This window comes from Myxine glutinosa, chromosome 8, assembly GCF_964187855.1.
Source record: "Myxine glutinosa chromosome 8, kmMyxGlut1.1, whole genome shotgun sequence".
Classification (NCBI taxonomy): domain Eukaryota; kingdom Metazoa; phylum Chordata; class Myxini; order Myxiniformes; family Myxinidae; genus Myxine; species Myxine glutinosa.
This window is the reverse complement of record NC_136268.1, coordinates 29,229,694-29,256,498: the sequence shown is the minus strand read 5'-3', so window position 1 is coordinate 29,256,498 and position 26,805 is coordinate 29,229,694. Positions and strand designations below refer to the sequence as shown.

Here is a 26,805-nt window from a genome sequence, read left to right as displayed (position 1 = left end):
CTTTTTGGGCCACCGCATCACCAAGACCGGGGCCGTGCCGCTGCCGACCAAGGTCGAGGCCATCACCACGTTCCCGCGTCCCCGTTCCATCAAGGCCCTCCAAGAGTTCCTCGGCATGGTGAATTTTTATCACCGATTCGTGCCCCGCGCTGCTCAGCTCATGCGGCCCCTTTACGAGGCCCTCCGGGGCAAGCCGGCCAAGCATGACATTGTTTGGTCCGCGGCCATGGACGCGGCCTTCGCCAGCGCCAAACGGGCCCTCGCCGACGCAACGCTGCTGGCTCACCCGGTGCTCAACGCGCCCATCGCCCTCACTACGGACGCCTCCAACTACGTGGTGGGCGCCGTCCATGAGCAATGGGTGGACGGGGTTTGGCAGCCACTCGCTTTTTTCAGCCGGCAACTCCGGCCGAACGAGTTAAACTACAGCACGTTCGACCGCGAGCTGCTCGGGCTATTCCTGGCCGTTCGCCATTTCCGACACCTCCTGGAGGGCCGCCCGTTCACGGCTTTCGTCGACCACAAGCCGTTGGTCTACGCAATGGCTAAGGTCACGGAGCCGTGGTCGGCCCACCAGCAGCGCCACCTCTCCGCCGTGTCGGAGTTCACCACGGACATCCGGCACGTCGCCGGCAAAGACAATGCCGTGGCCGACTGTCTTTCTCGGGCCAGCGCGAACGCGGTCCACCTCGGCGTGGACTTCGCGCTCATGGCGGCCGACCAAACCACCGACGCCTCGGTGCAGGCACTCCGTGCGGCGGACACGGGCCTCCGCCTGGCCGACATTCCCTTCGCGGGCACCGTCCTGCTCTGCGACGTCTCCCAGGGCCAGCCTCGCCCCATCGTGCCCGTTTCCTGGCAGCGCCGCATCTTCGCCTCCATCCACGGCCTTTCTCACCCGGGCCGGAAAGCTTCTCAGAAGCTGGTGTCGGCGCGTTTCGTCTGGCACGGCCTTCGACGAAACATCCGCGACTGGGCCAACGCCTGCATGGCCTGCCAGCGGGTCAAGGTCCACCGCCACACCCAGGCCCCGCTGGCACCTTTCGCCGTGCCTGAACGGCGTTTCGACCACGTCCACGTGGACCTGGTGGGTCCCCTGCCCCCCTCGCGGGGGTTCACCCACCTGCTCACCATGGTGGACAGGACCACCAGGTGGCCGGAGGCCGTGCCCCTCACCTCCACCACCACCGCCGACGTGGCGCAGGCATTCATCGCCACCTGGGTCGCGCGCTTCGGCGCACCAGCGGACATCTCATCCGACCGCGGCCCACAGTTCATGTCTGAGCTTTGGGGCGCGGTCGCCCGTTCGTTGGGGGTCACGCTGCACCGCACCACGGCCTACCACCCCCAAGCCAACGGGTTGTGTGAGCGGTTTCACCGCTCCATGAAGGCCGCACTCATGGCCGGCCTTCAGGACGACGGTTGGGCCGACCGGCTGCCGTGGGTCCTTTTGGGCCTTCGCACGGCCCCCAAGGAAGACCTCCAGGCGTCCGCCGCCGAGCTCGTCTACGGCCAGCCACTCCGCGTCCCGGGCGAATTCGTGCCCGACGCTACCAGTCCCTGGTCCGCCGCTCGCCAGCGCTCGGACCTCCAGGAGGCCGCCCGACGATTTGCCCCCGTGCCGACGTCCCGCCACGGTGGCCCCCAGTCCTTCGTCCCCCCGGCGCTTCGCACAGCGGAGTACGTCTTTGTGCGTCATGACGCGCACCGGGGGCCACTCCGGCCGCCGTACGACGGGCCCTTCCGGGTCCTGCGCCGGGGCGACAAGTCTTTCATCGTCGACTTCGGCGGCCGGCCGGACCGGATTTCTGTGGACCGCCTCAAACCGGCGCACATGGACATCGACCGACCACCACGGTTGGCCCTTCCTCCGCGGCGAGGCCGCCCCCCGTCCACAGTTCCCCCCGCTCGACCACCCACCACCACGTCGGACTCCTCCCCACGACCCTCCAGGGGTCGCTTCGGCCGGGTCATCCAGACCCCCCTTAAATTGACCATGCCGGTGCAGGTCGATTCTGGAGGGGCGTGTGTAGCGGTTACCGCTGGATGCACACAATCGCCTTGCACCGGCCAGAACACGGCCAGACGCGCCTCTCCCGGGCATGCCCGGACTCACTGTTCCCGGGCACGCCCGAACCTCCCGGGCACGCCCGGTCTCGTCTTTCCCGGGCATGCCCGGTCTCGTCTTTCCCGGGCATGCCCGCTCTCGCCTTTCCAGGGCTCGCCCAGAGCGTCCGGGCATGCCCGCTATCGCCTTTCCAGGGCTCGCCCAGAGCGTCCGGGCATGCCCGCTATCGCCTTTCCAGTGCTCGTCCAGAGCGCCCGGGCACGCCCAGCCTCGACTTGCCAGGCCGCAGCCAAACACGCCCGGGCAGGTCCAGACTCGCCTTTCCAAGGCTCGCCCTTGACACCCGGGCATGCCCGGTATAGCTTTTGCCGGGCAAACTTCCCGACATAAATGTGTATATATATTGCTGCCCGATAAACGGGCTTGTCAGAATACCTGAGCTGTTTTGTTTCAATAAAGCAACTCGGACGAATTCCGTCTTTGGTCGCGTCAATTCTTTCGACTCGCGTTGGAGCGCAGTTCCTTCATATGTATATATATATATGTATATATATATATGTATATATATATATGTATATATATATATATGTATATATATATATGTATATATATATATGTATATATGTATGTATATATGTATATATGTATATATATATATATATATATATATATATATATATATATATATATATATATATATATATATGTATATATATATATGTATATATATATATATATATATATATATATATATATATATATATATACACAAAGAATTAAGTTAAGCACCCCTACACAACGAATTAAGGTAAGCACCCCCTAATATATATTCTTTGTGTATATGTATACATTGGCATATATTCTAAGGTATGTGAGATCAAATAATGATTGGTATGACATTAGCAATTATCCATTGATGAAATTGAGTGATCGAAGTGAAAAAAAGTGATTGGTTGAGTCAGTGATCCGATCACGTGGGTCCTACACACGTTATTGACGCAAAGATCGCTAGAGGTCTTCTCAGAACAATGACTGTACGTTAGAAAACATAAACGTCATCCACACTGTCCGTGATGGACCTATAGCTCCATACTTAAATTGAGGTGAAAATATGCCTAAAATTCCCAAAAAATTTCACCTTAAATTATTCAGAATAAAATATTGAAAACGGCATGATTGTTATGTTTTTATGTGACCATAATATCACTTCTCCAGAAAATATAGCAATATCATGGGTATATTACACTGTTTTGACGACTACAAACTTATAATGTGCGAGGTTGTAAAAAAACGGGGGGGGGTGCTTAACTTAATTCTTTGTGTATATATATATATATATATATATATATATATATATATATATATATATATATATATATATATATATATATATATATATGCAATGAGCAAATACCACCTCTCACCTCGCTGATAGGTCTAATGGAGGTGGGAGAGACCGAGAGAGGCGGGGGGAGTGGTGAAGGGGAAGAGAGGAGGTCAAGGGTGCGTGGGGTGGAGGTGGCGGGTTGGGGAAGAGCAAGGAATGGGGGGTGGGGGGGGGGGGGGAGAGCAACAGCTCACCACACGTCACTGTACACTCTGGGTGGGATAGGTGTGAGGAGGGGGGTGGGAGTAAGAGAGAGGAGGAGGAGGAGGAGGAGGAGGAGGAGGAGGAGGAGGAGGATGAGGAGGAGGAGGAGGAGGAGGAGGAGGAGGAGGAGGAGGAGGAGGAAGGAAGAGGAGGAGGGGGGGAGGGGTGGGTGGGTGAGAGAATGGAGGGGTGGGTGAGAGAATGGAGGGGTGGGGGAACGAGAAGGGGGTTAGCTAGGCAGGTTGTGGGGAGCGAGTAAGGGGGTGTGAGAGTCTGTCCACCTTTATCAAAATATGACAGACAACACTTGATAAAGGATTATTTATTTTGTACGTACGGAGAGAAAAGTTTGTCCAAAGGCAAGCAGATCTCTAAATTATATTCAAACTGCATCAAATATATATACAAATTGTTTTTACTTCAAAAGAAAAGCAGAAGTCATGCTGGAGCGTCAGATAAGAACAAAAGCTGATGTAACGGGCCCTTGGCTTCACATTTGCACATGGTTAAACCACAGATAAAACATGTTTTTGCCAGCTCAGCACAGAGAAGCAGTTGTGCCCCGCAACTGTGAAATGGCTCTCGGCAAACTCTATACAAACAAGCATATTTCCTTTTGGCCTGGCTCAATTATATCACCCAACATGCTTTTCGGCCATGGCTGTCTCTGATTGGTCCAGAGATGACAATTATTCATTTTTACCCCGACAGGGGTAGGGAGAGTGAGTAAGAGGGGGAGGAGTAAGGAAGGGGGGGAGTGAAGAGTGACGTCTTACCTCAGGTCGCTGTATACTCCGTAGGAAGGTGGGGGTGCGAGGAGGAGGGTGGGAGCTAGAGAAAGAGCTGAAGGAGGGGGCAGGGAAAGGGACCGTTTAGTTTAATGCTTTGGCAATTTCAAATTTTATTGTGTAAATATGGAAAGGAGGGATCACAGCTTTGCTTAAATGAATATGCTTAATTCTAAGAATCGCTGATGTCTTAACATTTTTGGATTTCACTCTAGATTGAGCCAGTTATTTCATCCATGAGATAAAATCCTCAAATCTGAACACAGATTTTGATTATATACTTTAATTAGTCCACGATAGGTCATCGAGGTTTCAAGGCATGGGCAAAACAAAATTGCGGCTTCAGACCCCTGCGAGGTGAAAGCGGCCGACCAAGGGTAAGCCTTTTTTGTTTTTGTTTCTATGATGAGCACCCTATTAATCATCTTCAAAAGGGGTTTTTTAATTTACCCAAATACTCAGTTTTCATTCAGGCACTCCCTCGGAGTTCCCTTAGTATGCATGCAACGGTTCCGGCCACTAGGTTTCATGGTTTTGGAGTTATGGAGGACACACACACACACACACACACACACACACACACACACACACACACACACACACACACACACACACACACACACTGACACACACTAACACACAAACTGACATTTGTTTTTATTATGCGAATGCATATACTGCACATGTGCTCGTGCATTAGGCACTGAGGGATGGATCTTTCTGCATGTGCACTCAGAGATGGCGGCGTGATGATGCCGACATAAGGATGCTGGAGCTTGCTGTACGGGATGATGGGGATGAGGCTGATCAGAAGACCTGGAGTATGGTCAACCAGGAGGAAAAACAAATGCTGTTTGATGAGGTGGAACCTGATTATTTCAACTTGAATCTCACTAAAGAGGTTGGTTCATTTACTTCTGCTCTTTTCTGTTTCCAGGGATTTACAAAGTAGCAAAAATAAGGTGGTTTATGAAAAAATTTACTTGATATTAATAATAGGGTTACTATCAGTCCATTTTTTCCTGGGCATGTTCTCCTCTTCGGTCCTTAAATCTCCATCCAGCCAGGATTTTTACATATTTTAAAATGTCTGGGATTTTGGCATTTTTTTGCTTTTGCATTTTCAAAGGGATAAATTAGTGTCCCTAGTGTCATCGTTTTGGATAAATGAGTATCCTCTTCTTTTTTTTTGGAGTGTCCCTCTCCGGAGTGTCATGTCATATATTTTTGGAGTGTTCCTCTCCGGAGTGTCGCATTTTTCGGAGTGTCCCTCTCCGGAGTGTCCTCTTTTTTCAGAGTGCCCCTCTCCAGAGTGTCCCCTTTTTTGGAGTGTGCGGAGTGTACGGAGAGGGACATTCTGCCCCTCTCCGGAGTGTCCCCTTTTTTTGGAGTGTACGGAGAGGGACATTCTGACAAAGAGGACACTCCAGAGAGTCCTCCTTTCTTGAAAGTTGAAATTTGGTAACCCTATTTATAATCTAGCTACCAGTCCTCTCTACATCCTTGAGTTTCTTTCATTTTTGACGATGTAAGTTAGAGTTACATTTGGAATGTTGATGCAGAAGCTGCAGTTAGTACTTTTTACTGGTAAGAGGTGTTTATTAGCCCCCGTTGGAATTAGTCCAAAAACGGGGGCTTATGGATTGGGTCTCGTCCGTCAGTCTGTCCGCAACCATATCTCCGACATCTATAGACCGATTTTGTTTCTACTTGGCACAAAGACAATAAATGATGGTGTACATATGCACATCATTTTGTTCCGTGATGTGATGAAATATGTCTGACTGGCGGCCATTTTGCTTGAAAAAACTCAACGCTGAACACATCCTCAACCATTTCTCGGACATACATTTTCTGATCTTGTTCAAACTTTGCACATAGATAATGAATGATGGCTTATATATGCACGTCATGGTTTTTCGAGATCAGATCCAAGATGGCTGACTGGCAGCCATTTTGTTTCTTAAACATGTCCCCAATCATTTCTTGAACATGCATGGTCCGATTTTGTTCAAAGTTGGCACAAGCAGTGTACATGATGGCATACACGCACACCTCACTTTATGTTGCGATCTGATCAATGATGGCCGACTCGTAGACTGGCGGCTATTTTAGTTGTAAAAGACCCGATATTGAACACGTCCTCAACAATTTATCTGACATGCATTTACCGATCTTGTTCAAACCTGGCACACAGATAATGAATGATGGCTTACGTATACATGTCATTTTTTCGAGATCAGATCCAATATGGCTGACTGGTGGTCATTTTGTTACATAAACGTGTCCCCGACTATTTCTCGGACATGCATGGACCGATTTTGTTCAAACTTGGCACAAAGCCTATACATGAGTATACATATGCATAAGATTCTGTTTTGTAATCCGACCAAAGATGGACGACTGGGTGACCTTTATCCTCCATACAGCAAAATTACCAAAACCATGGGGGCTGTGACATTTTATGTATTTTTACCCTCGCCAGAGGAGAGGGTATTGCATTTGAGTCCGTTTGTCTGGCTGTTTGTCTGTTTGTCTGTTTGTTTGTTTGTCCGCACAGAATAAATATGATTTTCTCTGCAACCGTTGGTCCGATTGACAGGAAGTTTTCACCATAGGTGCAACTCCATCTGTAGAATTTTTTTATGATAATTATGACATCATAGATCACATGGTTTGGCCGCCATCTTGGAAAAAACGAAAAAATTTGCACCTCTATATCTCCGTAAGCGCTGAATAGAAAAAATTGAGACATGGCTCATTGTAAAGAACTCTCCATGGGGAATATAATATGTTAATGATGTCATAGGTGTCTCCATTATGACGTCATAATTCGACAAGTACAAAACTTCATCAATCAAGATGAAATTTCTTGAGCATAATCTAGGAATAAATTAGTTTGGAACAAAAATAATGATGACGTCATCGGTCACGTGGTTCGGCCGCCATATTTGTTTTAACACAAAAGCCTTAAAAACCACTGAAAATACATCCTGGCGAGGGTCTGCAATCTGATTGTTTTTTCTTGTTCTTCTTGTTTTTTGTACATTGCTTTCAATTCTGCTGGTATTGCACCCCTGGCACTTTCATTACCATTCACCGTTTAACATTGTTCAAAGCACATATGACACAGCACTGTGTATAACATGTTCCTATATGCCTCCCAGACTTTCTTACATTAATAAAATCCATTGTTATCTCTTCACAGCTCGTTACACCGGATATGGTTCCAATACCTGAGAGGTATGTGGAAAGTGAGGTCGACGAGCCAGCGAGTCCACAGGAACTAGAAGCTCGGCGACGTGCTGTGGCACGAATCCACAACATACTAACACGATCCAGGTTGGGAGACCAAAATCGTTTTTCTGTTTCATGGCAACGGGGTTCAAGATTCAGGCTTCAGAGCACCATATAGAGTGCCCTCCATAAGTATTGGACCAGTGAAGTCAAATTTGTTATTATTGCTATATTGTCAATAAATTTGGATTTGAAATTAAAATATGAATATGAGGTAAGAGTACGGAATATATATGTGAGCGTACGCTGGATCAGCACATCGCTGCGTCACACACCACTGTGTGTGCTACGGAATGAGGTGGTTTTACAGCAGCCGGAGTGCAAATCCTGCCACCAACCTCCAAGAGAGAGGACCCAGCACCCTGGTACTCATTTCGCTGACCTCGGAAGGATGACAGGCTGAGTCAACCCCACCTGGTATTAATTCAACAGCTGAACGGGATTCAAACTCAGGACCTTAGGATCCCAAGCCCGCCGCCCCTAACCATTAGGCCAACACAGGGTGGATGTACATGGCGGTGACATCACAGCGTTCGCTCATTGGGTTGAGCACTAAATTATATATAGTAATATAGTAATATATATATATATATATATATATATATATATATATATAGAGTTTATATACATATATGTACCTCTCATCTCACCTGTATATGTATGTATATATATATATATATATCAAATGTTTGTGGTAATGAAAGATGGACGTGGCTTTGTGCAGCGGGCAGAATGTCATGCAGCAGGACGACATGCTGCAATCAAGTGCTGATCAGGAGAGGAAGATTTCTATGTCATACGAACTGGCTGCTGAGGCATCTCGTCGGGGAAAGGCTGTGGCAGGTACTCAAATTTTACTTTGAATCTCATTTAATGAGCACACTGACCTGTCTTGTGTTCCTCTCATCTTACCTCAAATCCAAAAGCATGTTCCTGATTTTTTCTTCCCTTTGTTTAACTTAATGTTTCACACCTTTCCTCAATGCATCTCCTCTCTGTTTGGCTGGCTTCAATTCCTTGTATCTCTTCACTTCCTTATATCGAAAATCCTTCTTTGTATCGTCTTCACTTTGAAGCTTTTGACACTGACTGACCCTCCTACTAGACCCTTACTGTGCACTCCTACGAGACCCTCACTGTGCACTCCTACGCGACCCTCACTGTGCACTCCTACGCGACCCTCACTGTGCACTCCTACGAGACCCTCCCTGTGCACCCCTACGAGACCCTCCCTGTGCACTCCTACAAGACCCTCCCTGTGCACTCCTACGAGACCCTCCCTGTGCACTCCGAGTCTTTTGTACCAACACTTCACATTTCACTTAGTAGTACACCTGCTCCATAAGGGAGTGGCAAGAGTGATCTCCCTGGGATATATAGATTACAGTAGATCAAGGCTTGGGTCCCTTAGTCTGTAGGAAATGTGATAAGCATATAATGCCTCAAGAACATCAGGCTACCTCCCTTTAAGTTTAGTTTTAAACAGCAGTAGTGACTGTTTAAAAAGGTAATCATATGTGTTTGTGGTTTATAAAAAATTTTACTTCCTGTGGGGAAAATCCCATTGGGGAGGAGGGCAAATGCCCTTCATAGCCAAAAATGTCTGTTGACATGTAAGTTGTGAACACCTGGGTAGATGGACCTGTTTATAGTGCAGGAGCTGTTGCGCAGACAATAACCACACTCTGAGACAGTAAGCAGTAAAACCTGATGTCAATAAATAACGAGAAGACGAAACCACAGACGACCGACAGTTTTAGGCAGGAATCTGCGATTTGTTGAGGGTGCCTGCGATAACTCGCCTGATCTTCGCAAAGCACACCATGGGATATTTAACGTCCACCAACTTGGGTTACTGACTTCCTCCACTCTCCTAACCAACATGTGGCTCTCAACGGAATATTTTCATCTCCTCTCGCTGTCAAGGCTGGGGATTCCCAAGGTGGAGTTCCGGGCCCAGTCCTATTCCTGATCTTCATCAATGATCTTTCTGATGCTTTGGGAAATCTCCTCTATCTATTTCCTGATGACTCCACCATTAGTCCAATCCTTCAGACAGGCAGGCTGCTGCCTCTTCCCTCTCTTCAGACCTAAACAAAATCACAAGTTTCTCAAACATTTGGAATACTGTAAAACTTCGACTATAATGTGCCCCTGTGCATAGCGCGCACCCCCAACTTGGACTTTTGTCACGGTGTAAAAATCTATAGACCTATATATAATACGCACCCCCATTTCAGCACTCAAATGAAAAAAATATCGACGTAAAACATGTTATTACATCTGTCAAAAACTGCGAAGTCCATTTCAACCACGACTGTCGGCCATGATTTCGTAATAGTATAGTTGAACAGAGCGGCGCTAATGAAAGAATATCGCGGCAGGTCAAGGAACTAAATTTACGACAGTCGTAAATCGTATGAATCACGATGTTCAGTTTAGTCAGGGCCCTTAGGGATATTTTGGGGCCGTTTGGTTCAAATTCTTCCAAAAGCACCAAATTTGGCCCAGATGTTGCCCATGCCATACTCTTTCGATTTTTTACGGGCGCCAAGACGGGCGCCCCCCCCCCCCGGGGGCCCCATATTGGCGAAATACTAAATGGCCGCCACCCGGATTAGAGGAAAATCAGTTAAATAACCAAAAGGGTTGGAATCATGTACGATACCACTTTTCAGGGGTTTCCGAGGTCGAGGAATCCAATTATGATGTTATTTTGATGATTCGAGGTCAAGGTCAACCCTCAAGGTCATCTTAAAGGTCATTTCTGAGTCAAACATGTCGTTTTTTGAGTTTTTTGTCAAGATTTACGTGAGGTTCACCATTTTATGTTTCTGGGTTGGGTAGTCGAACTCTGACCTTATTTTTGACAATTAGAGGAAATATTTACATGTCTATTTCCTAATTTTCAGGCATATGCAGTTCATCAGTCTAATTACAAAGGTACGGATTTTGATGTTTTATGAACTGTATGCCATATCCTTGTGTTTAATTTTTGTGCGATCATGATCCGGGTTCATGTATACATGATTGTATACATGTCATAAATATGACGTCATAGGTCATGTGACCTGGCGGCCATATTGGATTTTATGAAAACCTTAAAAATGGATCCCTGCCTTCATTTTTCGATCGATTCATTTTGAACTTTGACCACTTATAGTACGCCATGTGATTGGATGCATATCCCAATTATGACGTCATAGGTCAGGTGACATGGCGGGATGGACCGGTATGGTCCCCGGATCATACCGCCCTTGGCGCCCGTCAAAAATCGAAAGAGTATGGCATGGGCAACATCTGTGCCAAATTTGATGCTTTTGGAAGAATTTGAACCAAAATATCCCTAAGGGCCTTGACTAATTGTGATTGTGCAAAGTTTAAACATAGCAGTACATATTAAATAAACGGCGGAAGTCGGATAGCAATCCAACGAAGCAACCCATAGCCTATTGCCGGACGACAATCACGTGGTACTCAAGTTGCTGATAATTGGCTATATTTTATTATAAAACCCAAGTGTTCTTTAACAGCTTCATTCATATGTTCATAAGATTTACCAGCGACTTCTATTTCCACTATACTAGTTTTCTTACCGTAATTAACCATGAGTTCTCGACGACGATCATACACCGCTTCTCAAAAACGAAACATTGTTCGATACGCTGAAGATCACGGAAACAGAGGTGCTGGGTGGGAATCCGACGGAATATCTGAGGTGAACATCAGACTATGGAGACGACAGAAGGAGCGTCTGCAGTCGCTCCCATGAAGCAAAATGGCCGAACGGGTCATGTGGCCGCCCATCCCGAGCTCGAGGCCAACCTGCTCGATTGGGTTACAGATTGTTGGCAACAAGGCGGTGACGTCAGCATTTCGGAGGCACGTGTGAAAGCCATCATGCGAAGACGCTGCCAAACATGATCACCTTCAAGGCTTTCATCCACAGCTTGATGGAGCGCTGCTCTCGCATCTCTCCTGGCTCCTCTGCCTCACATCTTGCTCAGTTGACGCCGTGAACACCAAGGCCTTCAAGATCATTGGAATCTCCCACGATGATTATGATTCTATGGATCTATCACTTTCCCATCACAGACAGGTCATTGGTCTCCCTGTCTTGTACCGCCTCCATTCTGGTCGTGCACCCCCTGCTCTTTCGTTTTCCACTCAGAAGACCCTGCGGTACCGAACTAGATCATCTTGAATATACAAAAAAATTTTTTACAACATTAAAACATACCTGATGCTGGTTCCAGGGATGCTAGGTGAACTACTTTATCAACCTGTCTGTTAAAAAAACAATTCCTACGAATGTTGTGAGATGTAAGTTAAGTTGAAATCCACAGAATCAGTTTGAATTTTCACTCACTCATTAATTAACCTGCAGGAACTTAGTTTCATCAATGTTGTACATGCAGTACATGTTCATCAATTCACCATGCAAGGTGAGGTGCAGGTGCAACCACGGGTAGGAATTAAATTTGCTACTTCTGTAATGCAAGTAAATCTCCCTATATTATTCTGGCATCACACCACGTCACACCACACTGCACAAACACGCACACCTACATCAACCCCACTTATTACTGTTCGGTGTGCCAACAGTGACTTGGTCCGTGGCGGGTGCAAGGACCACTTCCGGTGGGGATGCTCCCCACCACGTATTTGTGTAATGCTGCTTCAGGCTTCGCCATTCCACTAATGCAGTAAGGCAATCGCTAACCAGCTTGTAGCTTTACACTCGCAATCGCAAGCTTCTTGCATCATTCCCCATTCATTTCACGTCGTGTGCTTTGTCTAATATTAATAGCTTCTCGTTGTGGCTTTCAAAACTAAATTGTCTGCAGGCTCCAGAAATTGCTTGTGACGTGGGGTACAGAAAAGGCAATTGATGTAATTGTATACGTCATATTGCCAAAAGGCCCTAAGCCTAAAGGAAAGGCCAAAACAATTTCTGGATGTGGATGCAAATGCTGATGTTGTGAATGATGGGCTTGTCACATTCAGCCATTGTTATCAGGAAGTTTTGTTGATTTGGTGCTCGTCATGACCCAAACTTGAAGTAATATTAACCAGAGTTATCCCTCAAGAGAAGGAGACATGGAGCCGTTTGCGCGACCAACATACAACAAGTTGCTGCACTCACTGGAGTCAGAATAATCTTTGTCACTGCCATAACATCCCCCTGATTCACTCAACCCCACCCCTTCCCATCATAATATGATAGGAACAGAAAAGGAAGGCCACATGCATCGGCAATGCTTTATTGCCATGACAAACGCCAACCAGGCCACGCACCAACTGTATATTTTAAGAAGCCATAATGCTATGACACAGATGGTGACCGATGTCAGGAGGGAAGGCTACTGTGGGAGAGGAGGGAAAAAGAATGAAGGTGAAATGAGTGAGGGAAGGACGCCATTGCTATGTATCTCCCAGGAGGTGCAAACCCCTAGAGGGGTCGACCACTCACATCTGATCTACAATTGGTGATATCACTGAGTGGTAAGTGCCATCTTTAATTTATACGTCACACTCAATCCAAAAGGCTTTAGGGGTTTGGCATGGTCCAAATTCAAATGGCATGGTACACGTTCAGCATGTGCCAAGCGTCAATTTGAAATGTCATCTTTTGTGATAACTCGCTGATCTGCCTGACTACTTAATTTATTCAACGGCCGGGGCTCAGTGAAGGCCATGCACCAGCATTAACATTTCGTCCATATATAAAAAATAAGATAATTTGATACATCCAGGCAACCATTACAAATATCCCCAGACAATGTCTCCCAACCCCTCGCGCTTATTCTGGGATTCCCTTCCCTCAGTCTGGTGGTGACTTATCCTATGCCTTAACTTGTACCCAAATCATGCAGACAAGGCAAGTGGAGAAAGAGGGGAAGTACGAGACAGGGCTTTCCTCAACTGTCTCTCTCACAACTGGCTTTCCTCAAATAACGAGACAGTCTGTGTCAGATCCTCCTTACTATCGTCCGAGTGGAGACCTCCAGTTTGAGCCCATTCCTCCACTTTTTCACTCCATGCTCCGTGTCCAACAAACAACAACAGGCATTTTAAGGCCATTTTCCCTGCTAGAGTGGGGGTTAGCCTTGCGGGCCTCATGACAATATTCTCCATTTTGCCCTATTTTCTGCATCTCCCCTTGTTACCCCCCCTTGCCCGCATTTCTTCTTCCACCACCTTTAGCCAAGTCTTTCTCGGTCTTCCCCGTCCTCTACTTCCTTCTACATTCATTTCCATCACTCTTCTCAACCAGTCACTTTCATCCTTCCTCAACACATGATCAAACCATCTCAACCGGTTTCTCTTCACAGCATCCATCACAGGCTCTATTCCCATCATCTTTCGCAATTCGTCATTTGTCTTCCTCTCTCTCAACGATACTCCACACATCCACCGAACCATTCGCATTTCCACCCTTTCCAGCCTTTGTTGCTGCTCTACATTCATTACCCATGTCTCACTCCCATAAATCATAACACTTCTCACACATGCAGCATACACCTTTCCCTTCAGCTTCAACGACACTCCCCTCCTCATCAGCACGCCACTCAGTTCCCGAAACTTCTTCCATGCACATCTCACTCCAGCAACCGTTGCCGAGTCTGATCCACCTTCTCCATTCAGCATGTCTCCGAGGTAGCAAAATGTTTTCACACCTTCCAGCTTCACGCCGTCTCCAAGATCCAACTCAACATTTCCTCCATCTGCAGCTCCCTCTGTGCACACCTTACATTTGAATGTAGCTGCCACACTGGTTAATGACCCTCTCAGACCACTACATTTTTGATGAACCCACTCAGCGCACATTGTACATTGAATGGAGTTCACTCCGACACCCTTCCTGCACACAGCTCGCGGCCACTTCCCAGTTCTTTCCACCTCACCACATGCTTTACCACTTGCCATCACCTTCGTCTTTCCGATATTCACCTTCAGACCTTTTGTCTCCATACTTTCCTTCCACTTGTTCATCTTTTCCTTCAGTCCATCCATACTTTCCGCAATCAACACTAGATCATCTGCATACAACAATCATGCTCCGTGTCCGAATGACAAAATCCCCAAAAACGACGGAGCATGGTTAATGTGTGTGATGCACAACTTGTTCCCCAGCTGAAAGATGGCTGTGACTTTGACCCACACTGCTATTTATAATGTCCTTGCTTAGCCCTGATCTCCAGCTCTCCGTCAGTGGGTTGAGATACATGGCCATTAAATGGCATGGTACACGTGTGTGAACCCAGGGTACTCTGTGACCCGAGGTGGCAAGGCAAAACCATGTGTTACTTTCCCCGTCGCTCTTCATTTTGAAATTTCCTAAAAGGGAATGGAATATAGTAAAGGTCGGGAGTAGGGGGTCAAAAAATCCCTGTATTTGTGTGCTTAGTAGTACATGCATACCTATGTATTACATGTAATCACAAGTCCAGTGTATAATGATGTTACAGTACACCATATTCCATAAACTAACATGCTTCATCATTCTGCAGTCGACGAACACAGATTTGTGACGTATCCTTGGCTTCGCCTTGTGATGGATGTGAGAGAAATTATTCAAAATAATGAAATGAGGGTGTTTTGGCTTCCTTCCCAATTTGCCATTTGTTTTATGTTGCGTACAGAGGGAGAGGCGGATGAGCACATTGATTGATAGCAGCAGGATGCTGGGAATTAGTTATTTTAAGAGACTGCAGATTAACTTGGCCAACACACCCAAAGTGGATGAAGAGGAATTTTTCAATTCAAAATAGGAGGGGGGTAGAGGGGGGGGGGGGTGGATGAAGGTCTGCTCCCTAAAACGAATAGAGAGCTTAACCCATTAGGATCACTGGCAGATTGATAGGACTTTTATTAGCTTGAGCTATAGCTGTGAGAATCACTGCCATATTTCAAGGACTTGGACCAATTGGAGCATGGGCTGTGATGATTGCCACCATACGTGGGCATGTTGAAAAGTAATGCCTCCCATTCTTTTTCTCTTAAACATGTAAAGATATTCAAGTGAAACAAAGTGCAGTCCATACATTGGTTTTTCTCGCCATGGGGTGCGAAATTTCATGATTCTGACAGTAGATGTCTCAGTGCTGCGTTAATCAAGATGGCAGAGAACAGCACGGCATGCTGTGAAGTGTGAACCACTGGAGATGAGAGTTACGATGATTGACTGGAGATGAGAGATGAGTGGGGATGACTGACTGGAGATGAGAGTGGGGATGACTGACTGGAGATGAGAGATGAGAGTGGGGATGATTGACTGGAGATGAAAGATGAGAGTTACGATGATTGACTGGAGATGAGAGATGAGTGGGGATGACTGACTGGAGATGAGAGTGGGGATGATTGACTGGAGATGAGAGATGAGAATTGGGATGACTGACTGGAGATGAGAGATGAGAGTGAGGATGACTGACTGGAGATGAGAGATGAGAGTGGGGATGATTGACTGGAGATGAGAGATGAGAGTGGGGATGATTGACTGGAGATGAGATGAGAGTGGGGATGACTGACTGGAGATGAGATGAGAGTGGGGATGATTGACTGGAGATGAGATGAGAGTGGGGATGATTGACTGGAGATGAGAGATGAGTGGGGATGACTGACTGGAGATGAGAGTGGGGATGACTGTCTGGAGATGAGATGAGAGTGGGGATGATTGACTGGAGATGAGAGTGGGGATGATTGACTGGAGATGAGATGAGAGTGGGGATGACTGACTGGAGATGAGATGAGAGTGGGGATGATTGACTGGAGATGAGATGAGAGTGGGGATGATTGACTGGAGATGAGAGATGAGTGGGGATGACTGACTGGAGATGAGAGTGGGGATGACTGTCTGGAGATGAGAGATGAGAATTGGGATGACTGACTGGAGATGACTGACTGGAGATGAGAGATGAGTGAGGATGACTGCCTGGAGATGAGAGATGAGAATTGGGATGACTGACTGGAAATGAGAGATGAGAGTGAGGATGACTGACTGGAGATGAGAGTGAGGATGACTGACTGGAGATGAGAGATGAGAGTGAGGATGATTGACTGGAGATGAGAGATGAGAGTGAGGATGATTGACTGCAGATGAGAGATGAGAGTGAGGATGACTGACTGGAGATGAGAGATGAGAGTGGGGATGATTGACTGGAGATGAGAGATGAGAGTGAGGATGACTGACTGGAGATGAGAGATGAGAGTGGGGATGATTGACTGGAGATGAGAGATGAGAGTGGGGATGACTGTCTGGAGATGAGAGAAGAGAGTGGGGATGATTGACTGGAGATGAGAGATGAGAGTGAGGATGATTGACTGGAGATGAAAGATGAGAATTGGGATGACTGACTGGAGATGAGAGATGAGAGTGGGGATGACTGACTGGAGATGAAAAAAGAGAGTGGGGATGACTGACTGGAGATGAGAGAAGAGAGTGGGGATGACTGACTGGAGATGAGAGAAGAGAGTGGGGATAATTGACTGGAGATGAAAGATGAGAATTGGGATGACTGACTGGAGATGAGAGATGAGTGAAGATGACTGACTGGAGATGAGAGATGAAAGTTACGATGATTGACTGGAGATGAGAGATTAGAGTGGGGATGACTGACTGGAGATGAGAGAAGAGAGTGGGGATGATTGACTGGAGATGAGAGATGAGAATTGGCATGACTGACTGGAGATGAGAGATGAGAATTGGCATGACTGACTGGAGATGAGAGAAGAGAGTGGGGATGATTGACTGGAGATGAGAGATGAGAGTGAGGATGACTGACTGGAGATGAGAGATTAGAGTGGGGATGACTGACTGGAGATGAGAGAAGAGAGTGGGGATGACTGACTGGAGATGAGAGAAGAGAGTGGGGATGACTGACTGGAGATGAAAGATGAGAATTGGGATGACTGACTGGAGATGAGAGATTAGAGTGGGGATGACTGACTGGAGATGAGAGAAGAGAGTGAGGATGACTGACTGGAGATGAGAGAAGAGAGTGGGGATGATTGACTGGAGATGAGAGATGACAATTGGGATGACTGACTGGAGATGACTGACTGGAGATGAGAGATGAGTGAGGATGACTGCCTGGAGATGAGAGATGAGAATTGGGATGACTGACTGGAGATGAGAGATGAGAGTGAGGATGACTGACTGCAGATGAGAGTGAGGATGACTGACTGGAGATGAGAGATGAGAGTGAGGATGATTGACTGGAGATGAGAGATGAGAGTGAGGATGACTGACTGGAGATGAGAGAAGAGAGTGGGGATGATTGACTGGAGATGAGAGATGAGAGTGGGGATGATTGACTGGAGATGAGAGATGAGAGTGGGGATGATTGACTGGAGATGAGAGAAGAGAGTGGGGATGATTGACTGGAGATGAGAGATGAGAGTGGGGATGACTGTCTGGAGATGAGAGAAGAGAGTGGGGATGATTGACTGGAGATGAGCGATGAGAGTGAGGATGATTGACTGGAGATGAAAGATGAGAATTGGGATGACTGACTGGAGATGAGAGATGAGAGTGGGGATGACTGACTGGAGATGAAAAAAGAGAGTGGGGATGACTGACTGGAGATGAGAGAAGAGAGTGGGGATGACTGACTGGAGATGAGAGAAGAGAGTGGGGATGATTGACTGGAGATGAAAGATGAGAATTGGGATGACTGACTGGAGATGAGAGATGAGTGAAGATGACTGACTGGAAATGAGAGATGAAAGTTACGATGATTGACTGGAGATGAGAGATTAGAGTGGGGATGACTGACTGGAGATGAGAGAAGAGAGTGGGGATGATTGACTGGAGATGAGAGATGAGAATTGGCATGACTGACTGGAGATGAGAGAAGAGAGTGGGGATGATTGACTGGAGATGAGAGATGAGAGTGAGGATGACTGACTGGAGATGAGAGATTAGAGTGGGGATGACTGACTGGAGATGAGAGAAGAGAGTGGGGATGACTGACTGGAGATGAGAGAAGAGAGTGGGGATGACTGACTGGAGATGAAAGATGAGAATTGGGATGACTGACTGGAGATGAGAGATTAGAGTGGGGATGACTGACTGGAGATGAGAGAAGAGAGTGGGGATGACTGACTGGAGATGAGAGAAGAGAGTGGGGATGATTGACTGGAGATGAGAGATGACAATTGGGATGACTGACTGGAGATGACTGACTGGAGATGAGAGATGAGTGAGGATGACTGCCTGGAGATGAGAGATGAGAATTGGGATGACTGACTGGAGATGAGAGATGAGAATTGGGATAACTGACTGGAGATGAAAGATGAGAATTGGGATGACTGACTGGAGATGAGAGATGACAATTGGGATGACTGACGAGATGACTGACTGGAGATGAAAGATGAGAATTGGGATGATTGACTGGAGATGAAAGATGAGAATTGGGATGACTGACTGGAGATGAAAGATGAGAATTGGGATGACTGACTGGAGATGAAAGATGAGAATTGGGATGATTGACTGGAGATGAAAGATGAGAATTGGGATGACTGACTGGAGATGAGAGATGAGTGAGGATGACTGACTGGAGATGAGAGATGAGAATTGGGATAACTGACTGGAGATGAGAGATGACAATTGGGATGACTGACTGGAGATGATAGATGACAATTGGGATGACTGACTGGAGATGAGAGATGACAATTGGGATGACTGAGTGGAGATGAGAGATGACAATTGGGATGACTGACTGGAGATGAGAGTGGGGATGATTGACTGGAGATGAGAGATGAGAGTGGGGATGACTGACTGGAGATGAGAGATGAGAGTGGGGATGATTGACGAGATGAGAGATGAGAGTGGGGATGATTGACTGGAGATGAGAGATGAGAGTGGGGATGACTGACTGGAGATGAGAATTGGGATGACTGACTGGAGATGAGAGATGAGCGTGAGGATGACTGACTGGAGATGAGAGATGAGAGTGGGGATGATTGACTGGAGATGAGAGATGAGAGTGGGGATGACTGACTGGAGATAAGAGATGAGAGTAGATCCTGAGAACCAATTTCGATCCTGAGAGTAATCGCTGGTCAATGGAGTACCACCACTAAGGATCACCAGCCCCGACTTGACTCTGTCAGATTTTATCTCTTTCACAAACGTAAGGAACACCTTCGTGGTGAACATTTTCCTTCCAACGATGATGTCAAGGCTGCTGTGAAGCACTGCTTAAGTAACCCGATGCTCAAGTAGCAATTGGTGAAAAGAGTGTGTCTGCAAGCTTGGCTCCTATTGTCATGTGTGGGTCCATTTCCCCTGTCAAACCCTCACTTCTTCTGCCACGAGGTGTTGAAGCTTTATTCTCCACAATGTTTTTTCAGCACTGAATTGTTATTACGCCTCTCCTGGTCTACAACGTCCTCAATTGTCAGCATGCTGACCCCAGACAGCTGCATTCTGGTGTCTTGAGCTTGAGATAGAAACTGTGATTAGAAACACAGGTAGAAACTCGTACACCTCTGGTAGGCCTCAACAGCTATTATGTCAGCCAGGCAATCATATGGCACCGAGATGATTATCCTTGTAGGGTGAAAAGCATTTAGCTGTAGCATATCCGGTGGAATGCGTAGTTGCCCCCTGGTCTCCAGTGGTGGTGCATGCCTACGAGATGCGTCACCTTTTTGGTCAGGGTTCCAAGGGCCAGTGCCTATGATCAATGCACCATGCGATCTTCCTCAGAGTTTTTCACTGTACACTGGGAGTGCGAGTTTGGGTTTCCAGAGGTCCCCTGCAGGGTCCACCAATCCAGGTTTAGGATCCACTTAACTGGGCGGACAAAGGGGAGCTTGAGGTTTATCTCTCGGTTGCTTGGTTCCACATCGAGATGTGCAGTCTTTGACCACTTTGCTTGGGTATTTCCCCTAAATTGGTTGGTCACCTTTGGGTTCCGTTTACAATTTACATGAACACAGCAAAGGCCTCCCCTGGTGGGTGGTACTCGGGCCTCTGGCCTGGGACCTCTCCGAACGGTGTGCCAATTACAGTGCCTGGATAGCTGAGGTGCTCTGGGTTGTACACCTGGACCTTTCCCATTGTGCTCGGTCATGGGGGCTGACCCTCTAAACTCCCCTCCAAATGGGTGGTTTCTGCCTCGTCCCCTGTGAAAGCCTGACCCATCTCCAGGCAGGGTGTGTTGACAGTCGACGCATGAGGAAGGTTTGGGCTTTGCTGGTCTATGGATCCAAATGGGATGCCCGTAGCTCATGGCAGAGGGTGGAGGGTTATCACCGATATGGATGTGGTTGATGGCTTTCCCCACTCTTATTATGTTTCGCGCCCCAAATAGGTGCCCTATGGTGGTTCACTACCATGCTTTCCCAGGCAAAAAAGCATGGACAACATTATGTTCTAGCTATATAAAATAATGATATATTTTGCCCTCTTTTTATACAAATCTAAACTCCGCCGCCCGATGTTGCACCACCATTTCGTGGTGGGCGGAATAAGCAGCTTAGAACTTTGGCTCTGAGTGAAACCAAGAGTGCAACACAATTAACGTTTTTAAAGTCCATTAAATATTTTAAATTGATAGACTAACTCAAACTTTTCCCGTCACTGGGGACGCGTACTTTTGCTAGTATTACATAAAGGACAAAGATATGGGGAGACATCATTGCACTTTTTCATCAATTATAAGAATGTAAGTAGAGAATGGGTTATCCTCATATGTGGGATTTCAACCTTAACAAGTACAAAAAGTTTTAATTAAAACAAAAGCCGCGTCGATGTTACACAATGCCTATATGCAGCTGTGCCTATAACGTCGATGTTATAGGCACAGGACATTCCTATTGATTCGATTACTTGATGTTATTTTTGTGCAAAGTGAAAATATATCTCGGCAATTTCCCGTGTGTGGCGACGAATTTTAAATATATCTCGGCATTTTCCCGTCTGTTATTTCAGGCGGTGTATGACTGACCATGCCGCGATTAAAAAAAAAAAAAAAATCTCGGCAATTTCCCGTGTGTGGCGACACGTGAACGAAGCTATGCTCCTCTCTCCACATTATTGTGACGACGTATAAATTAAATATTTCATCGTGACGATTGTCATCAAATGGACGAAGTTTTAATATATCTCGGCATTTTCCCGTCTGTTATTTCGGGCGGTGTATGACTGACCATGCCGCGATTTAAACAAAATATATATATCTCGGCATTTTCCCGTCTGTTATTTCGGGCGGTGTATGACTGACCATGCCGCGATTTAAAAAAAAAAAATCTCAATGGACTTGAAGTTACAGGCCTTTGAGAATTCCTTTCGTTCTATAAAGGGCAACTTTCATCAGATTTTCTTCCCGTTTTTTTTCAACCGAGTCTAAAACTATGTTAGCGACTGTGAAAAATGAAATGATATTTCGAATTTGATTTGAAATAAAACTGTGTGAGAGAGGAAGACACCACGGGCCTACAAAACAGGCCTCAAAGCTATGCGAGTTAATAAAATGGTGGATATTTGTTTATATGAAGCCTCTCCCACAATGGGTGGAGCTATGGTTCCCAGAATGGGTGGAGCTTTGAGGTTTTGTCTTCTCTGCAAGAACAAGAAGAACAACAACAACAGCAGAGGGCACTCTATTAGCAGCGTCTGCGACGCGGCTAAAAAACCCTATCATGAACTGAGCATTCAGAGTATATGGGAATATAATAACAGGCCAACCGAATGTTAAAAATTAAAAAGTTGGTAATTTTGCCTGTTTTATCCACTGATATGATCAAGCATGTGTGTGGTATTTAACAATGGTACTGGATCTTTTAATCACTCTTTAACTCCTGATTTCTAAAATTACAAAACAGCAACACATCATCTTCAGCACTTGTAATGGGTCAGCTGTGATGGGTTAATCAGGATGGGTTATTGTACTAAATATTGTTGGAAAAAGCCTGGCACACAACTACCAACCCAGTGTGCCAAGTCACTCAGCTGCCAACAATCGGCTGATCTGTGGTGTCTGCACGAGGGGGATCGGAGGGACTTCCGACACTATGTGGAGGGTTTGAGCACCCCAGATTGAACTTGAATTACTCAGGAATGTCAAAGTGCAGTTCCCTCGTTCTCTTATTTGTGACTTTCTGTCCCTCTCTGTTGCACAGCCCGAGGGAGCACGCTGCCTAGACCTTACAGCAAGAGCAGTTGGTGACTTGGAGCAAGTCCTGAGGAAGCGTACGTGTAATCGTGGAATTTACAATACGTTAAACTGTTGGATGCAGCCAGAAATTATTTGGCTGATTTGTGCAGTAATTAATATTTAATGCCATGAGGTCTGTTATTGCCCTTTTTATTATTTTAAACATACCTATGGATATGTTTCCATTTGGTTTCTTAGCTTTAAAGCATCTTGAACTAAGCAAAATAATCAAAACCATTGTACGGGAGTGTTTCAGTCTTGACCTGGACTTTTATTTTCAAAGGTAGAGTAATGTTTGCTTGAGGCAAGTTATCTTGGTAGAGTTGGTAACCAATATCCACAACCAGGTGCTGAAGGTCAAGATTGCGGCGAGTGAAGGAACAAACGTGGTGGAACAGTGGAACAGATTCCAGTGAACGAAGATATCAAAACTGTTCATGATTACAAACGAGAGAGTTCATAGAACACCTTACCCTGTGAAGTCTTGAGAAAAAAGACATGGGACCACTTTATTGGAAACATTTTATTGGAGAAAGAAGAAGATTCGATAAGGTCCCTTGGCCTTGATAGCGCGAGGGGCAAATTTGATTGGTCGACACGGTGCAAATTTTTGCTCAAGTACTGCTAAACGGGAGGTTTCTGGAAGTGCAAACAAGGTGATTTGTTCTTGTAGTCAAATACAGAATATATTTGAATTGAACTAAAATAAGTTTTAACGGCTGTAGAACCCCCCAACCCCCAAAAAAATCCATTGAATCAAAACTTTACCACCATTGATGCACCATCTTTTACACCACCTTATTTAACACGTTCAAATAGTTATTTGTGCCTGTTGTTTGTGTCCTTTGTGACATCCCTAAAAACAGTAAGTTCCCTGTTTGGAATGATTTTCAATTTTTTTGACTGCCAGACTGCCTGAAGCAATTTTTTTTACTGCGCCGTGCGCATTTGGGACGAGACACCGCACAAATTGCCAAATTCAGAACCAAAGTACTGCTAAACTGCGGGTTCGTGTTCTGATTCCTGTTCCGACTTGTTGTGTTCTACATTATTCAAAATATAAAATTCAAGTGAAATTAATTATGTCCTCGATCATAGATTGACAGACAGAGTGAACTCGACAGACAGACAGACAGACAGAACACCAGTCTGTGCTACACATGCGGGGTAATGATTAGGTGCACAGCATGGTGATGATTGCCGATCAGGACATCTGTATCTGACTTGTGCAGGCTGTTTAAAGATGGATGTCTAAGTGTAAAGAACCACGTGCTGTGAGAGCAGCCACTTCAATGAAAGGGGCAAACGTCGAGCGAGCGCAAGAGCTCATTTGGACTGAACAAGCGGTTTCTGTTCATCAAGTTACGTTAGAAGTGAACGCTGTTTAGTCTTGCTACACCTGCTGAGACACCGCTCTCACACTTCAGCAATTCTTCTCCTCATGCCGTGGCCCATCAATTTGTTGTCCCACTGTTCTTCCTTTGACTCATTTTGTCTCGTCATTCCCCCCTGTCATTCTGCTGTTCCATGAGCCTCGATACTTGTATACAAATACTTTGCTGTTGGTAGTGTTGAGTCAGCCACAAGTTGCTGAAGGTTGTAAACCAAAGTCCAGGTCCCGTTTGAATGACCGTCACATGTTGTAGCACTTTGAGTCGTGGCGTACACTGTGTCACATAGCACTATTTTGAACAGGTGCAGGCTTAGTGGAATTTGAACGGGTGCACTCAGACTGTGTGTGCAGTATTTTGAACAGGTGCACTCTGTAAGGACTTTCCTCTACATGATACACACGGACACATTTTAGTGCCTTTTATTGACAATGCTTAGTATTGTAATTGTATGTGCAGCTAATTAAATGTACAAAGATATTTAGTGTTCTGAATAACAGGTAAGTGGATGCGTATGTGCATGCATTGCTTCATGACTATTGTCATTTAGGATTGCTTGCTGCCAAGTGGTTTGGTTCCAGGGTGTGGGCCTTGGCTCGAACCACAGTGGACCTATCCTGTCCAAAAGAGCTCGAGTGCGGAGATGAAAATGGGCAGAAGGCGGAATTTGTGGTTTAACCACTGACTTATCAGAGGGAGGTTGCATTGACACAATAGTTTGCTCCCAGAAGGAGCAGGTATTACTAGTTTTACAAATGGTGAAACGTTAGTGTCGTTGAACACTGTCCATTTGTGCTTTGAAATGATTTGTTAATTTGGTGTTACCAGTAACCAGATATGTCTAACATTGTAAATAGAAGAAAGGTGAATCCGGTGATATAGTTAATAAAATATTTTGACATGGTGTTTGTTTGTGTTTTATTTTGATAAGGAATTGAGGCTCGTGGATGAGCTCGAACACAGAACTGATCAAGAGGTAGCAGAAAGCAAAGAACAGTACAGAGATGGAGATAGATATACACCAACAACAGGGTCGAGGGAAACGACAGAGGAAGACCTGGAGAAATGAGGGATGTGGGGAAGAATGAGAGCAAGGGGAGAACACAGGGGATGAACAAGATGGAGTCAGCTACAGATTCTCAATCACAGAAGTGGAAGAAAACACTGGATACCTAGAAAGTAGAAAAGAAATGGGGGTGTAGCCGGAGTAGAAAAGATCATGGTTGCGGATGGGGGTGAATATCTGCTTTGAAGCTCTGGAGGAAAGAATGAGGTTGAAGAAATTGAGAAAGTTGGTTCCACAGGTGGGACAAAAGAGGAATTAATCGGTGGCAAAGACCAGTGATTCTGGATTTTGGGAGTTTCATCTGAAGGGGTTTACTGGCAGACCACATGTGTTCTGCAGAAACTTGGGGTGGGAGGTATGGTGGGGACACAACACAGAAGAGGCAGGAGGGGTGCACGATAATGATATTATCCAAGGAAACCCCATCTCAAACTGCATTTACATTTCCGTCACCAATGGAACCCAAAACCAAGTCTAAAATCAAATGGCTTCGCGTCCGCTTTGTAAACATCAGAGGGGTTCAGGGAAACTTCTCTGCCATCCAGTCCGTCATACAGTTGAACTCTCCTGGCCTACTTGCCCGTTGTGATTCCTGCCTCAATAGTGAGGAATCATCTACATTTCTCTATGTACCCGGCTATGTCCTCCATAGATTTGATTCCTCTCCATCCGATGGACTCGGTATTTTTGCAATGGCTTCCTTGCCACTTGGTCACATGGCCAGTCTCGAGGATGAAGTATACGAGTTGATATCCTTCCCTCCTCTCTTTACTATATTCCACTACTTCTCTTTACTTCTTGTAGGGATCTCCATCATCACCCAATTGTGCTATGTTTGACGCTGTTTCTAAAAGCATAGGCATGGTGCTCTCCCGACACCCAGCAGCTGACATCATGGTCTTTGGAGACTTTAATGCCCATCCGAAATAATGGTTGGTCCACTCTCATGCCTCGGATGCTTCTGGAATCAGTGCTTACAATTTTTCTGTGTCACATGATCGTACCCAGATAATTTCAGCTCCCACCTGAATTGCGGCTCGTGCTACGACAACAACAACAACAGGCATTTTAAGGCCATTTTCCCTGCTAGAGCGGAGGTTTGCCTTGCGGGCCCCATGACAATCTTCTCCATTTTGCCCTATTTTCTACATCTCCCCTTGTTAACCCCATTGCCCGCATTTCTTCTTCCACCACCTTTAGCCAAGTCTTTCTCAGTCTTCCCTGTCCTCTACTTCCTTCTACATTCATTTCCATCACTCTTCTCAACCAGTCACTTTCACCCTTCCTCAACATATGACCAAACCATCTCAACCTGTTTCTCTTCACAGCATCAATCACAGGCTCTATTCCCATCATCTTTCGCAATTCATCATTTGTCTTCCTCTCTTTCAACGATACTCACCACATCCACCGAACCATTCGCATTTCCACCCTTTC

The 26,805-nt window shown here is 46.2% G+C and overlaps 1 protein-coding gene across 5 annotated transcripts in view; it reads left to right on the top strand.

Annotated features, from left to right (window-relative positions):
- Positions 1-25,208, top strand: part of LOC137433094 (pleckstrin homology domain-containing family A member 7) — a 184,131-nt gene extending 158,923 nt beyond the window's left edge. For 3 of the 5 annotated variants that reach the window (XM_078783054.1, XM_078783053.1, XM_078783055.1), the window contains 4 exons: positions 5,184-5,348; positions 7,656-7,789; positions 8,469-8,587; positions 22,877-25,208. In XM_078783054.1, coding sequence (XP_078639180.1) covers positions 5,184-5,348; positions 7,656-7,789; positions 8,469-8,587; positions 22,877-22,923 — 465 coding nt within the window. In that variant the 3' untranslated portion in view covers positions 22,924-25,208. Of the gene's footprint in view, positions 1-5,183; positions 5,349-7,655; positions 7,790-8,468; positions 8,588-13,081; positions 13,250-22,876 lie in introns of all 5 variants that reach the window. The other 2 variants (XR_013624269.1, XR_013624267.1) reach the window with 1 other exon arrangement.
- The last annotated feature ends 1,597 nt before the right edge of the window (positions 25,209-26,805 follow it).